This window comes from Beta vulgaris, chromosome 6 (assembly GCF_026745355.1).
Source record: "Beta vulgaris subsp. vulgaris cultivar EL10 chromosome 6, EL10.2, whole genome shotgun sequence".
NCBI lineage: Eukaryota > Viridiplantae > Streptophyta > Magnoliopsida > Caryophyllales > Amaranthaceae > Beta > Beta vulgaris.
In genome coordinates, this window is record NC_079207.1 from 8,796,385 (window position 1) to 8,811,675 (window position 15,291).

General features: G+C 33.0%; 1 protein-coding gene and 1 long non-coding RNA gene across 2 annotated transcripts; one reads left to right on the forward strand and one right to left on the reverse strand.

Annotated features, from left to right (window-relative positions):
• Nucleotides 1–1,934: 1,934 nt before the first annotated feature.
• Nucleotides 1,935–4,998, forward strand: LOC104895490 (uncharacterized). The gene is made up of 6 exons (XM_010682013.4): nucleotides 1,935–2,152; nucleotides 2,290–2,316; nucleotides 2,414–2,476; nucleotides 4,408–4,486; nucleotides 4,566–4,611; nucleotides 4,751–4,998. Exons 1-6 carry the CDS (start codon nucleotides 2,111–2,113, stop codon nucleotides 4,758–4,760), a joined length of 267 nt encoding a protein of 88 aa, XP_010680315.1. The 5' UTR covers nucleotides 1,935–2,110; the 3' UTR covers nucleotides 4,761–4,998.
• Nucleotides 4,999–5,853: 855 nt separating this feature from the next.
• LOC104895491 (uncharacterized) lies at nucleotides 5,854–9,332 on the reverse strand. The gene is made up of 2 exons (XR_790302.4): nucleotides 7,829–9,332; nucleotides 5,854–6,199 (listed from the first exon to the last, which is right to left on the reverse strand). It is a non-coding gene; the product is annotated as an uncharacterized LOC104895491 (long non-coding RNA).
• Between the last annotated feature and the right edge of the window lie 5,959 nt (nucleotides 9,333–15,291).

Below are 15,291 nucleotides of genomic sequence, written 5' to 3' on the forward strand. Positions count from 1 at the left end.
GTGGGAGTTGTGGCATCGACGAGAGAACGGGAGTTTAGGGTTCGTGCGCAAAGACGACCACGAAGAGGGCAGCGATGAGAGATGGACGGTTTAAGGTTTGTGAAGTTGAGATGAAGGTGCTCACAAAGACGACTTCAAAAAGGGCAACGACAAAGAGGAAAGGCCAGAGAAGGGGTGGGGGATTGCGGCCTGCGAGGATGGGGGAGGGTGGGGGCTAGGTTGGCGGTGAGGTGGGGTCAGGGTTGGGTGGGTAAAGGGTGTAAGGTGGGGTCGAGGATGGGTCGGCTGGGGTCAGTTGCTGGATGGGGGTTGGGTGGTTAAGGCTGCTGGGGGTAGAGGAGGGGGTTGTAGGGGTGGTGAGAGGGTGATGAACGGGTGTTTAGGGTTAGATTTAGTGTTTTGGGTTTGGGTATGGATTAGGATTAGAGGTAGGGGTTAGTATTAGGGGTTAATTAGGCTTTCAAGTTAAAAATTAAGGTTAATGACTAACGGAGTTAACCGCCATTAGTCATTAAGGGAATTTAATTAGGTGTATTATCAAAAATATGAGTGGTACCTTTTTTTTTTTTGAAAAGTGCAAGAGTATCGCGTGAATTTCCTGAAAAATCGAGTGTAATTGATGAAAATACCGATATGTCAATGGTAAAACTGAGCATGACGTTGGGTTTATATATACAACATACATAAACTATAATACAACATTTACTGATTCGTGAAATATAATGCAATTTATTCAGAACACTGCCATTGATATATACTTTTTTTTCTACGGTTTTTCACCAAGTATTCCCCGAGTTTTCGGTTTATTCATTAGGTACCATCGCACTTTTTTAAATTCATGAGGTAACCTTCAGTTTCTTGGTAATAAATCAAAATGTCCTTAATGACTAATGACGTTCAACTTCGTTAATTATTAAACCTAATTTTTTATTTAATCCAAATTAACCCCTAACCTCCAACCTTTAATCCTTAACCCTAACCCCTTAAGCCTTAACCCTTGACCCTTACCACAGTCTACCACCTGAATCCTAACCTCCACCACCTCCGCCAACCCCCACCATCTCATCCCCCTCCCCCACCCCGTAGCCTAGCAGCCCCCACCCACTACATCATAGCCTAGCAGCCCCCTACCTATTCGATTTCCGCACCTCCCACCCCCGCAATCCCCCCCCCCTTCGATTTATCGAGTTTCACTACTGTTATCTTTTCTCCTCCAATAATTCAGAGCTTCCTCGATTTATGAGTTGATTTGTTTGTACTTCAAATTAAAGGAGTGGGGGAGGGGGCATGTTGAACTGCTAGGATGCGAGGGTGGGGGCTGACACAATGGGGGATGGGTGGGGGGAAGGGGTAAGGGGTGCAAAGATGTGGTGGTGGTTAGGGTTTAGGGGGTGGACTGGTGGTTAAGGGTTAGGGTTAGCGATTATGGTTAAGGGGTTAGGGGTTGGGGATTGGAGGTTAGGTTCAAGGGGTTAATCTGGGTTTTAAAAAAAAATTAGGGTTAGTGACGAATAGAGCTTACCACGTTTAGTTATTAAGGGCATTTTGATGTAGAACTAAGAAATTGAAGAATACTTGGTGAATTTTTTTAAAAACTAGTGAATAAATCAAAAACTCGGAGATATTTAGTGAGAACACTGCATTCTTATGCATAACACTTCGAGATTTGGCATTTTTCCTGACTATTCTCTTCGATCTTTATTAGTATACCCGTTTATCTTGTACAAAATTTTAGGAAAAACAATATTGTGGGACATAGAATGAAAGATAAACTATTATTTTATGTTAAAGTTGAATGTATATGTGATTAAAAAATGGTCTCATTCTAAAAATAAAAACAAAAAAAAATGAGTAAAATAATAAGAGATATCCCAAAATAAAATACGAGGTACACTAATAAAGACTAGAGACCAGAGTTAGTATTAGGAACTATTCCAAAAGAAAAAGTTGGGGCTAAGACGGCCGAAGAGCGTAGTAGAAAGTAAGAAACTATACTCCGCTAAGGGTTTCTTCGTCGTCTCTCTCTATTCTCTACTCTTTAGTCTCTATTTCGGTGGTGTAGCACTGTATCTAGGGTTTTAGCAGCAGACAAATTTTCAAAGCAGCAACAATGGCGAGCACCAAAGTCCAGCGTATTATGACACAGCCTATTGTAACTTCATATCTTTCTCACTTCCATCTTCTATTTAATTTTTTGCTGTTTTCTCTTACTTTTATGATCTCACTCATCTTTCTCTTTCTTCTTCTTTGCGACGCTTTTTTTTTTTTTTCTGATGTCGAATTCTTCAGAACCTGATCTTCAGGTTTCTTCAAAGCGTAAGTCTCAACTTCCTGATTTTAACAAAAGAAATTGTTATTTGTTGTTTATTGTTTTATGATTTTTTTGTTTGTTTGTTTTCCTTTTGAATTGCAGAAAGCTCGTATTCAGATTTGGCTGTTTGAGCAGAAGGATCTGAGGATTGAAGGCCGTATAATTGTAAGCATTTTTTTTTTCTTATTGAGTAATTTTATTATTGTTGAATTGGTGTTTTTGCTTCTTTTTTTAGTTTTAATTCTATATTTAGGGTTCGAAATAGAATTTATTCAGGTGTTGAGAATTTTTTTAGGGTTTGAGGATGCTCGCTTGTTAGTAAATTGTGTGCACATGTATTGTGGATTAAAGTTGAGATTGTTTAGATCAATTGAAACCCTTGCACTATAATTTTGAAACTACAAAACCAAAAAAAAAAAGAAGAAATTGTTAGTAAAGGTGAGCCGTCCCTATGAGATAGATGCGCACTCCTTTGCCTTGCGCCTCGTGCCTAGACTCAAGGGACCCTTTGCTCCTTGGTGTACCTCGCGCCTTATAGAACTAGGTGGCACGTAGAGAAGGATTGAACGAGAAATTTGTGGAACTTTGTTACACCCATAATCTGAATATGGAGGAAAAAAAACTGCTTCGCTTTTCTTAGTTTCATCACCTTGAATTAAGCAGGTCTCTCAACAATGAGTGTAGTATTAGGAAGATAATGCTAATTCAAGTTACATTGTGTGAATGTCATCGGTTTTAGTGCCATTGTTGTCATATTTATTTTTACTTAATTTTCATTGAGTTTGGGTTGTTTTCCCTGTAACAAAAGATGACATGACCTTGTTTGAACAATTGTTTTGAGAACAATTTGTTAGGCTGCTAAATAACATGTGGAAGGACTTACTTCTAGCTGGAAAAGTATGGCAATAAGAATTGGTTCTGGTTTTGTTTGAAGCACCTTGAGTTTCAAATGATGAACGCAAAAATATGTTGGTAGTGATATTGAGGGGGATATGTTGAGGTAGTACCAGCCTGCCAGGACCAGCGGTGGTGAAACAACTTACAGAGTTATCATTGTTGCATGTTGTGGCCCTCTTTATCTTGTGAATTTGTTGATAATTCTAGTACCTTAGGATTTTCGGGTCATGCGGCTTTAAGGCTCCTTTAACGCTTGGCACAATTTTTAATTTCAAAGTGGAGGTTTTTAATTATTGAGTTCTGTGTTGGTCCTATATACTCTTTATTTTTAGAGTAGGGCACTTGAATCCATTTTTTGGACCTTGGCTACCAAGCAACCTTAAGGTATTACAGTTGACTAAAGATAACAACTTCAGCAAAAGTATAGAAAAGAGGTTTTAGGATTTCTGATATTTTCTTCTTTGATTAGGTGCATATAGAGGGTCTGTTTGGCATATAGAGGGTCTGTTTGGCAAAACTAGCGGTTCTAGTAGTTGTAGATGTTGGGGTAGTTGTCTACTAGTAGTTGTTAGAGATTAGCGTTTAAAGTAATTGTTTAATTAGGAGTGTTTGGCAAAAGTAGCGGTTGAAATTGTAAAATACAATAAATGACATTCATTACATAGTATTTATTCGCTAACTACTACCTATAAATCTCAAACGTTACTTGCATTAACGTTCTACAACCGCTACCCATAATCTATTCAAACCGCGACCCGCTAATGCAACCATTACTTCACTAAACACTCATAATTTTCATAAGTAGCGTTTTGACATTGTCCAACCGCTACCCGCTGCCTAAAACGCTATTGCCAAACAGGCTAGAGAAGATGCTTATATTAAGTGTTTCTCATCTCATATGGAAAACGCATGTGTATATAAGATATTACCTTGGAAATTTTTTCGAGTTGATTTATAATGGGAGTTAAGGTTTTTGAATCACCTCGTTTTGCTTCACTTGGTCAATTTATGATGGGGAGTTCATTCTAAACCTGGAACTCAGTATTAGAGGGGAGGGGGGGTAGTTTTGCAGAAGTATTTGTTTTCCACCTCAGAAGTGATTTGTCGTGTTTGTCAAATTTGCTGATATCTATCTCTATATGATCCTTTATCTGGTTTCTCGTATATGTATATGTTTTGACTCATGATCTCTTCTCTAGGGCTTTGATGAGTACATGAATTTGGTTTTAGACGATGCTGAAGAGGTGAACGTTAAAAAGAAGACCAATAAACCACTAGGTGAACGCAGTTTTTGCTCAATATTTTTTATATGGTAGTTTTTCTTTCAAGTTTCTTATTATTGTTTCCTTTTGTTCAGGGAGGATTCTTTTGAAAGGAGACAATATTACTCTGATGATGAACTCGTAAGTCAAATCTTGTTACTTATGTCACTTTTGTTAGTCTTTTTTTAACCGCTGTCATTTGCATTTCTGTTTTCTGATGTATGTTATTTCGGTCCTCTCTTGAAAACCTAATTCTTCTTTTGTCTGTATATCTTTGCAGTGGAAAATGAGTCCCAGTGATGCGCACTTGCTCTGCAGTAATGGAAGTGTTGGTCTGAAAGCCGCTGCAAACTGCTCACTCCCCGTAGAAGTTTTGTTTGTGTAAACTTATTGATTAATGGTAGTATCTACTCCTGGCATTTGCCTCCTCTCCGTATAGTTGAAATGTACTATGATCATTGATGATTGTGAATTAGTGGATCGATGGATGTCTTTTCTCATATCTAGTAGTATATTCGGGTTTGATTACGTGCTCATACTGTCCCTTTATGGGGAATGTCACTCTGTTCTATGACTCTGAGGTATGTGTGTAGTTTACAGTAGATGGTATATTCGAGTGAACGAAGTCTTTGAATCATCGATTACCACACATTTGGATCATGTGACGGGATCGTTTCAGCCTAATGAGAGCTATGAAAATTAAGTCTTGACTCTTGAGGATGCAACATAATCTTGTTCGGAGTTTTCCCATTTGGGACCTTTATTTTGCTTGAATGAGTTTGTGGGATATGGAGGAATTTTGCTTATTTGGTAGACCTGCGTTACCTTGGTCATTGAAATGAGACATCGCATATAGAGTAAGCGTGCTCTTTTATCATTGCTTTGGTTGATACTTGATAATGCCATAATGGTGGTCATTCTAGTTGGATCAGAGCGCAAATGTGAAATTTGAACAACTTCCTTGCCCTATCTTTAATTTTTTAAAAGAAGCTTCAGGAATAACATAATGGTATGAGATCTTGTTAGATCGTCGTATTGTATATTTTTTAAAATCATCAAAGATAATTAAAGTATAAGATGAGATTGAATATGTAAATGTGAAAATTCTATTGTGTTTCCAGGAGTACGGTTGACACCATGTACCCAGTAAATTTACTCCATTTTTGATAAGTAAATCTTTTATTTCAACAAATGTTTATTTTGAGCATATCTTTCAGCAACAAAATATATTCTATTTTCAATAACTGAATATGATATAACTATTTTTAAACGGAGGAAGTATGTTTTAATATTTTCGCCAAAATAAAGAACAACAAAGAGACAAGTATGTATATGTTGGACAATAAGATGTAACATTCATCATCACAACAACAACAACAAAGCTATAGCTTCAAAATAATTTGAGTCGATTCACATACTTTCTTGAGGTGTACATATAAAACTATACGAGTAGCAACACGAATAACTTTTAGTTGCCAACATCGCTTATTAAACTTAACGACTCAATCATTCACTCTTAGAATCGTTTCCTTGGCTACAACCTACCAGCCGCAGTCGAAATAGATAGGTGGTGGTTGTACAATACAACACATACCATAAAAACCACCACCTTGACCCATATTTAAATCGCATACTCCTTCACAGCAATCTTCTGAATATACACAATAATAACCCGTTGGGTAGCATTTTAAATGTTGTGTAACTGAAATCGTGCTTGCCATTGCTGGATCTGCAAAATTACCAAGAATTTTATTTTTTGAGAAGAATTTACCAAAAATAATTAATTGATAGATATTAAAAATCATATTTTCTTGAACTTATGTGAATAATTTTTTTCATTAATCTAACGTATTACGATATATTTCGCTTCTATTTAGGTGAAATATTGTCATTATTGTACATAATTCTCATTGCTTTTGCGTAAAAAGTTAAGAATGAGTACGTCTTTTTTCTCTATCTCTCTCCTCTCCAAAAATTACCTAAGAGTCCGTGATTTTAAAAGTGTCACAACTAAGGCTATGTTTAATTCACCTGAAATTTTCTGATCTAAACTTATCTGATCTGAACTTATTTTTTCTGATCTGATCTGAACTGATCTGATTTACAAGATCTTATCTTTTATAAATATATATATATACTATTATATTGTTACTTTGTAATTCATTATTATGCAATACATTATAAGATCTTATTTATAGTATTACTATTATTATCATTTTATTTCTATTACAACTTTTACACAACTTTTATTAATAATTATTTATTATTATTATTATCATTATTATAAGAACAACAACGATAATTATAATCATAATAATAATCATTATTACTAAAAATAATTGTATAAGTGCATAATTATATAACCCAAGCCATTACCTTATAAGAGCACTTATACAATATTTCACACTTTCTCTTAAAAAAATGTTTCACACTTGAGAAGTCGGTAGACTCAACTCTTTTTTTTTCATATAAAATAAAATAAGATGTACAAACAACTATGACTTGCGCAAGAAATAAATAAATAGCGTGCAACTTCAAATAGCTAGAGAGATTTGGAATTCGGTAGGAAGAGGTATACCGAATCTAAATTTATAATTTGTATCTCGCACTTAGCTTATTTTGAAATGTAATCTGAACTTAGTCGTTTCGTTGTGATGAATTTGAGCTATCATATTTTATATATTTCTTATTTTTGCGTCAATCTTATGTTCTTAACACGTGACTTTTAATTTTCTATTATTTAGTAACAACAAAATAACTTAAGATAATGATAACAATGATATTTATAATGATAACAACAAGATTAATAATAATTATCAATATTAATAATTAATAAATACAACAACAATAATAATCCTTTTGAACAAATGTACTAATAGATAATAATACTCCCTTTGTATTTTTTTTTTATCTTTCTCACTTAGAATCTCACCACTATTGACAATTAGAGACAATCTTTTAGATTTTTCTCAATATATAAGAAAAATATATAATCATATGGGGTCTTGTTTGATTTGTCTCGATGAGTACTTTATTAATATTCAATTATTATAATTTTTACTAATATGTAATGAAAGATATTTAATAGTAATAATGAGTTTTTAAATATAAACATGATCTGATCTAATCCGAACTTATTTTTTCTGATCTGATCTAATCTGGCTGACCTGATTAAATCTGAAATAAGCAAAAAATAAGATGAACTGAACATACATAGCCTAAATTTAAACGGAGGAAGTAAGAGAAAGTTCACAAATTCTCTCAAGTAGCAAAGTACGTAATTAAATAAAACTCGAAGGAGCAAAAAGTTTGAAAACAAATAAATTATGGCATGGGAAATTAGTTAGTAATACTGAACCTGATGCCATGAAGATGAATAATAAACCCAAAAGCAATGCTGGCTTCAAATATTTGAGTGATACCATTTTCAAGCGCAATCTCAATCTCAATTTGGTTGCTTTCTCATTTCAGACATCTTCTCTATTTATAATGATATGGCCATATGCCCCATATGGCATATGCTATATGGGGTGTTTGGTTACTTCTAGTTTTTGGGTGGCTATTTTATATTACTGGTTGACTTTTAGTATACTACTTTACCCGATGCGTGCGATAATATATCAAAAATTAAATTAATTGTATTGAAGAATTATCTTTGTATTTTGTTTAATTTAAATGTGGTTTTTTTTTCTTCTTTTTTCATTTTAATGTAGTTTGTTATTTTTTTTTCTATTTTTTGGTGTCCCTTATGTGTTGTCATATATAATAGAGATGATTTTCAGGTAGCTAAATGACCAACTTTTTCGCCAAATAAAAAATGTTGATTTTAATAAGCTTTGTTGCATTTGTTTCGCACTAAATCTTTGATATTAACACCTATTTTGCCTATATAAATTAATAGTCAAATACTCCCTCCGTCTTTTATTAGTTTATCCCTTTTGACTTTTGACACTATTCACATATATGACTTTGACTATCTTTTGTAATTTGTATTTAAGGAAAAATATAGTCATGTGAGATCTTGTTGGATTCGTCTCAATGTGTATTATCCAAATATCAACTTTTTGTAATTTTTGCTTATCGAAAAGTAGAGATATTAAGGTTCAAATTAGTATCTCGGCAAATGTGCCCCAAAGAAAGGGGTAAACTAATAAAAGACGGAGGGAGTAGTTTATATAAACAATATGTTAAACAAATTCATTAAAACAACCAATTGCCAAACCCTATTTAATCTGTAAGCTCTTCTATAATGCCAATTGCCATTGTTCTCTATGTCAACAAACATTAAATATTTTTCAAATAATAATAATAATAATAATAATAATAATAATAATAATAATAATAAATTAATAATAATAATAAGAAGAAGAAGAAAAAAAAACTCACGTATCTCCATGGTAAGGTCTACCCAGCATGCATATTTCCATGTGCCATGTTGTCATTGTTTAGAAAATAAAATTGAACCCCTCAAAAAAAATAAAAAAATATTGAAGGCTCGACTTTTTTTAATTCATAACAAGCAATCAATTTGTAAGGTCTTCCTAATTCCTATAATGCCAGTTGCCATTTTTGTAGTGTCAAATTAGGCTCTGGTGTTTTTGTTATTTCGGAGTAATATGATATGAGAAATGTATATTTTGAAGATTTAGGCCTTTGTTTTTTGTTTGGATTAATATTAAATATGCAATGAAAATCAACTTATCAGAGACATGTTTAGTGGAAATATTGAAATTATATAAATTTGTGTTGCTCGTAACAGGTTTGGACTATTCATAGCTTATATTAATATGTTTTGTCTTTCAGAAAAATATAGCTTAATAGTTGATTTTTCTCAATTGAATTTATTTTTCAGTTTTTGGTGTTTAACAGCTTTAACGGTGTTAAATTATGTTTTGTATAATTCCTTGAAAGAGCAAAAAATTACTTTATTAGATCCTTAGCAGAAAAAAACTGAATATTTTAGGTCCTTGGTAGCTAAACAACTCCATATTATTATTACTATTAGAATTTTAGTTTGTTACATTTCGCCACACTCCTTTGCTCAAAATACGCGGTGTCATGCCATGTATGACATGACATTTATTTGAAAAAGCTTCTGTTATATATAAAATTTAGAAAATATTTAAAAGAGGCCTTGTGATAGAGTTTATGAGAGAGAGCATTCACACACTCGGATGTACCATACATGTACATGACATTTAAGGTTTTTTTCTTATTCATCATTTGCTCTTTCGAAACTCTCTTTATTGTACAAGTCTTGCTCATCTATAGGTTTCAAATAGGTAAGGAGAAAAAAAAAGGTCTTGATTTATTTGAGAAAGCTTATCATTTTCATTAATTACGTTTGGTATTTATACAACCTAGATAAGGCTAAGAATAATAACCTAAGTATAATAGCTAGCTGTATAACAAATTAGGATAACCATCCAAGATAAGGTTTCTAGCTCTTATCTCCAACACCTTGAACTTCTAGATCTATGAAATCTATGTACACGTAAATGTCAATTCTAAACAATATATCACTTTACATAATTAAATAATTCGTGACATCACCCAAAACCAACTACATCTGATTTTGTATTTAGATATTTCTAATATAGTGATTGTGGTGTTTGGATTCTTTAGAGTTCTAAAATAAGGGTATGTTCTCTTCGGCCTAAAACAGCTGAATTGAACTTAATTGAATTGAATTGAACTGAACTGAAATGAATAGTGATATGTGAGAGTAAAAGTATTGTCCAGAGCTGAAGTGAACTAAAAATAAACTGGAGAGAACAAGCCCTAACTTTATAAGGTAGAATTTGAGTTATATCAACCATTGAATAAAAAATCAATGGCTCATATATATATTCTTTTTCCAAAATTCCCCCTATTTTATCTCATCAAAATTTACCCTAAATCTTTCCCTTCTATCAATATGCGCCCTTGATTTTAAAGGAAAAATTGACAGAAATAATCCCAACTATGACCGGTCCGCTCAAAATAATCCGAACTTTGGGTTATTCTAGAATAATCCAAACTATTTGGGGTACCTTCCCAAAATAATCCAAACTTTTATTTTTCTTGCCTTCAATGATCCCTTTTGGGTCTATTATATATAGGATAATTAAAAGTTTGGATTATTTTGAGAACATAATCCCAATAGTTTGGATTATTTTAGAATAACCCATAGTTGGGATTATTTTGAACGAAACGGTGATAGTTTGGATTATTCTTGTCAATTTTTCCAAAATAATGTATGATTCAGATACAACTCTATTTTGTAAAGTTTCACTAAAACTCTAGAAGATCTGGACTCGTAAAGGTATCATATGTGATTGTAGTTTTACATTTGAAAAGTAAAATAATGTTTCACTAATAGAGAAACCTACTAGGGTAATGCTTTACAGTTTACAGCCAGGATGGTTTAGAAAATCCAAGATTAGGTGAAGCATCCATGATTACTTGTAAACAAAGAAAATTAATAATTTAATTTTACTTAGGAGTTAATTTATCTATTCGTTTATCTTCAACAATTGGAGATTTATCCTAAAGATTATTAGTACGAAACGACAAAAGAGAATCTTTTACCAAAGTTAGAGAAGGGGAAATAATGGGAAAGAAGGATGGATGGGGAACATGGAAATTTTGGCATTTCAGTCCTTAGCTTAGAAGATCAAAAAATATTCACAAACTTTTATATGAGGCGGGCCACACCTTCAACTAATGGTGTGGCCATCCCCCTTCTTCTAACTAACCCCTCCCCTTCTCCTTTCTCTCATGTTGTCACGCCCTCTTTCCCTTTTTCTCTCATTTTTTTTTAAACTCTTTCTTTTTTCTTTTTTTTTTCTTTTTGATGTGTCTCTCATTTTGTCCTATTTTATTGCCTCATTTTCTCTCTCCTCTTATTTCCCCTATTTTTTGCCTCATTTTCTCTCTCCTCTTATTTCCCCTATTTTTTCCTATTTTCTCTCTCCTCTTATTTCCTTTAGAATTTTACCATTAATTCATCTCCCCTCCTCTCAAGCAAACCCCCCCCCCCTCTCTCATTTTTTTCAAACTCTTTCTTTTTCTTTTTTTTCTCTTTAATGTCTCTCATTTTTCCTATTTTTTTTGCCTCATTTTCTCTCTCCTCTTATTTCCCCTATTTTTTTCCTATTTTATGATACGAGAAACCCATTACTTGATAATAAGTAACTATTATTATTTGTACCCTTATTTTATCATACGAGTAACTTATTTATTCTACAAGTAACCCTCATATATATTTTCAAATGACCCATTATATTATAAAAGTAACCTCATTAGTTAATAAAAGTAACCTTAATTAAATGTATGAGTAACCTTATTTATTTATTCGAGTGACATCATATGTTCACAAAAGAACCCCAATTATTATATAATAGCTTGAAATATTTATTAAAATAACCATAATAAATGTACAAGTAACCTCTTAGTTCATAAAAAGTAACCCCGTTATATATTTAAAGTAATCTAATTTATTCATAAAAAGTAAAACACGTTACTTTCCAATGCTAAGGTGTTACTTTTAATGAATTATAGATTACTTTATCGAATTTTAAGGAGTTACTTTACTGACACTAGGGATTACTTTTTATAATGTTAAGGGGTTACTTTTATTGAAAGTATAGGTTACTTTTTGTAACTATAAGGGGATTACTTTTTTTATAAATAGGGGTTACTTTTACTATAAATAGGGGTTACTTTTACTATAAATAGGGGTTACTTTTACTAAAAGTATAAGTTACTTTTGCTATAACTAGGGGTTATTTTTACTATAACTAGGAGTTACTTTTACAGAAAGTATAGGTTACTTTTTGTAATTGTAAGGGGGTTACTTTGCTATAACTAGGGATTACTTTTACTAAAAGTATAAATTACTTTTTGTAACTATAAGGGGTTACTTTTACTATAAATAGGGGTTACTTTTACTGAAAGTGTAAGTTACTTTTTTGTAATATAATAGGTTACTTTTATTGAAACTAGGGGTTACTTTTTGTAATTATAAGAGATTACTTTTGTAATTATAAGGGGTTACTATAACTAGGGATTACTTTTATTGAAACTAGATGTTACTTTTTGTAATTATAAAGGGGTTACTTTTTACATTTATTATAGGATTACTTTACACTTATGCAGGGGTTACTTTTTCAAATACTAAGGGTTACTTTTTTATAATGTTGAGGAGTTATTTTTTTTTTACTAAAGTATAGGTTACTTTCTGTAATTATAAAGGTTACTTCATACAAACACCAAAATAATTGCTACATAATACAATTCCTACATAAAATTCACAGTAATATAATCAACTGGTCATAAGTGTTCTACACATAATAAGTGCAGAAGACACCATGCTCCTACAGTAACTAAACATGGTTTGGTTCTTTAATTAAGTTCCAATCTTTTTGTTTTACTCTAAAGTTAAACCTCTCTCCCAACCTCTATTCTCTATACACATCTAGTCTCTCCCTTTCATCTTCCTTCTCCATCTTAGTCACTCACTCCATCGTAACAGTTGGGGGGAAGTGGCACTAGATATGATGTCCCGAATACTGCTTCAAGATTGGGCCAAATGGAATTTACGTTATTTATGAACTGATGTTGTCAATTAATGGGGTTTAGCTACCTGAACCTGATTACTCTTCTCATTCAACATGAAGAAATTACAGTTTGTTATTTTAGCCTTTTGCAAATGGTACATCAGAATCAGAATTATGGCTATTCTGCAGCCAACTTGATTTTTGTACTTGGCTAGTTTTTTCTTATAAGCTCTGGTTTTTAATTGATGGGGTTTAACTAACTCATTACTCTTCCCACAATCTGAAGAGCTTTCGATTTAGTTTTATTATTGTCTTTGCAATTGGTACACCGGAAGTCTGGAATTATGGCTGCGCTGCAGCTAACTTGATTTCTGTGCTTGACTAGTCTCGTCCTCCGGTATAGAGGAGTGTCAAAGGATTGTTGTTTTAATGGTGGAAGAAGCTGAGGAGAGAGAAAATGGAAAATGGAGAGAGAGAACTCGATATCCTTGCATTAACTTCCGCCGGAAACTCGTCCTCCGGTGATGACGTCAGTGACGGGGATAACACCAACAACATGAGAATGAGTTTGATGAGTTCGAGGAGGATCATAGGAGGAGCTGGAGGTCGGGAGGGTGATCGGTGGGTGAGGAGATGGGAAGAAGCGAAGAGTAAGGAAGGAGGATGAAGTGATGAGGGTGGCCGCACGCTTTAGATTTGGTGTGGCCTGTTTTACCAAAAACGCACTGAAAAATATTTGAGTTAGTTTTTTAAGAGACGGTCTAATAGTGTTAACGTGAGATCCCTGATGTCATGCTGACATCACGCACGTGCATCAAATAACCATCGGTAGAATTAGTGAATTTTTTCCTTGAATAATGCAAAAGTGGGTTTTAATTCCCAAAATATGCCCAAAAAAAAATTCCCTGCGTACCGTCCACGTAGGACGGCACGCGAGAAACTGATTTTTTTTTTGTTTTTGCCCAAAAAAACCGCTACTCTGAGTAGCGGTTTACTTGGGCAAAATATTGCAAGCACAAATCAAACTCTGCTACTTGAGTAAGCAGAGTAGCGGTTTATACAACACACACACACAAAAAAAATTTTTTTTTTTTTTTTTTTGTAAACCGCTACTTCGAGTAGCGGTTTTGCTTAAGTTGAAAAAAAAATTATCGCGTGCCGTCCTACGTGGAAGGTACGCAGGGAATTATTTTTTTGGGGGGGCATATTTTGGGAATTAAAACCCACTTTTGCATTATGCAAGGAAAAAATTCAAGAATTAGTTAAGCACTTGCACCTATTAATTATGCTAGCCTTAAATTGCTTCCGGTTAATTAGTTAAGCGTTAAAATATATTAGTTAAACGTTGAAGTATATTAGTTATATCGTAAATCAGATTATAATGCATTTTATTGGTCATAATTTCAGTATCACGTATAAATAATACTCTCTTTCTTAAATAACTAACACACTAATTATCTCATTCTTGAATAACTATCGCATTTTTGCATTAGTTATGTGAACTTCAAATAACCGATGCAAAAACAATGTTATACCAATGCATACAATAAATAAAACTAATGACCTTGAAATCATAACTATTGACCATCATACTATCGACCCTCAAAGTATAATTATTGTTAACCAAAAAATCATGCATCACTGTTACTCATGAATTTAATAAATAATTATTCATAAGCTATATTTATAATCTTTCAGTTATTTTCTAGACTAAAAATATTAGCCATAAAACCGGAACTAAATAACAAAAAGTCATAACTAATGTATATAAAAAACCATAATAACTAAATACCCAAATATCGTAACTATTTATCAGAAAACAATAACTAATATCCAGAATCACAACTATCAACCATAAAATCATAATTATTAACCATAATTAATAACTAATAACCTAAAAATCATAACTATATATTCGAATTTTATAACTATTAAGCAAAAGCTAACTATGAATCAGAAAATTCGTAACTAATTATTAAAATTCCTTAATAATTGGAAAATTATAACTATAGCTTGAAACTGTCATAATCAGCCCCTTTGAGAAATATGTAACTAATTATTAAAATTTCTTAACTAAATTCAATCCCCTTTGAGAAACTTTTCTTCTCTCCCCAACCCCCATCTCTTTTGGCCACCGTTCACCACCTTATTTAATATCGGAAGAACAGTCCTACCCACCAATAGGAACCTCAACCTGATCAGCTACCACAACGTGAACCCCGCGTCACATCACCAACATTTCAAAAACCACATATCTTAGCCACCCACGAATCTGGAATCA

What these genes read in the sequence shown, in the direction of transcription:
- LOC104895490 (XM_010682013.4), top strand. Translation starts at nt 2,111, where the DNA reads ATGGCGAGCACCAAAGTCCAGCGTATTATGACACAGCCTATT. An exon ending in GTATTATGACACAGCCTATT is followed by an intron (nt 2,153 to 2,289) that starts GTAACTTCATAT and finishes CGAATTCTTCAG; the next exon opens with AACCTGATCTTCAGGTTTCT. An exon ending in GGATTGAAGGCCGTATAATT is followed by an intron (nt 2,477 to 4,407) that starts GTAAGCATTTTT and finishes TCTCTTCTCTAG; the next exon opens with GGCTTTGATGAGTACATGAA.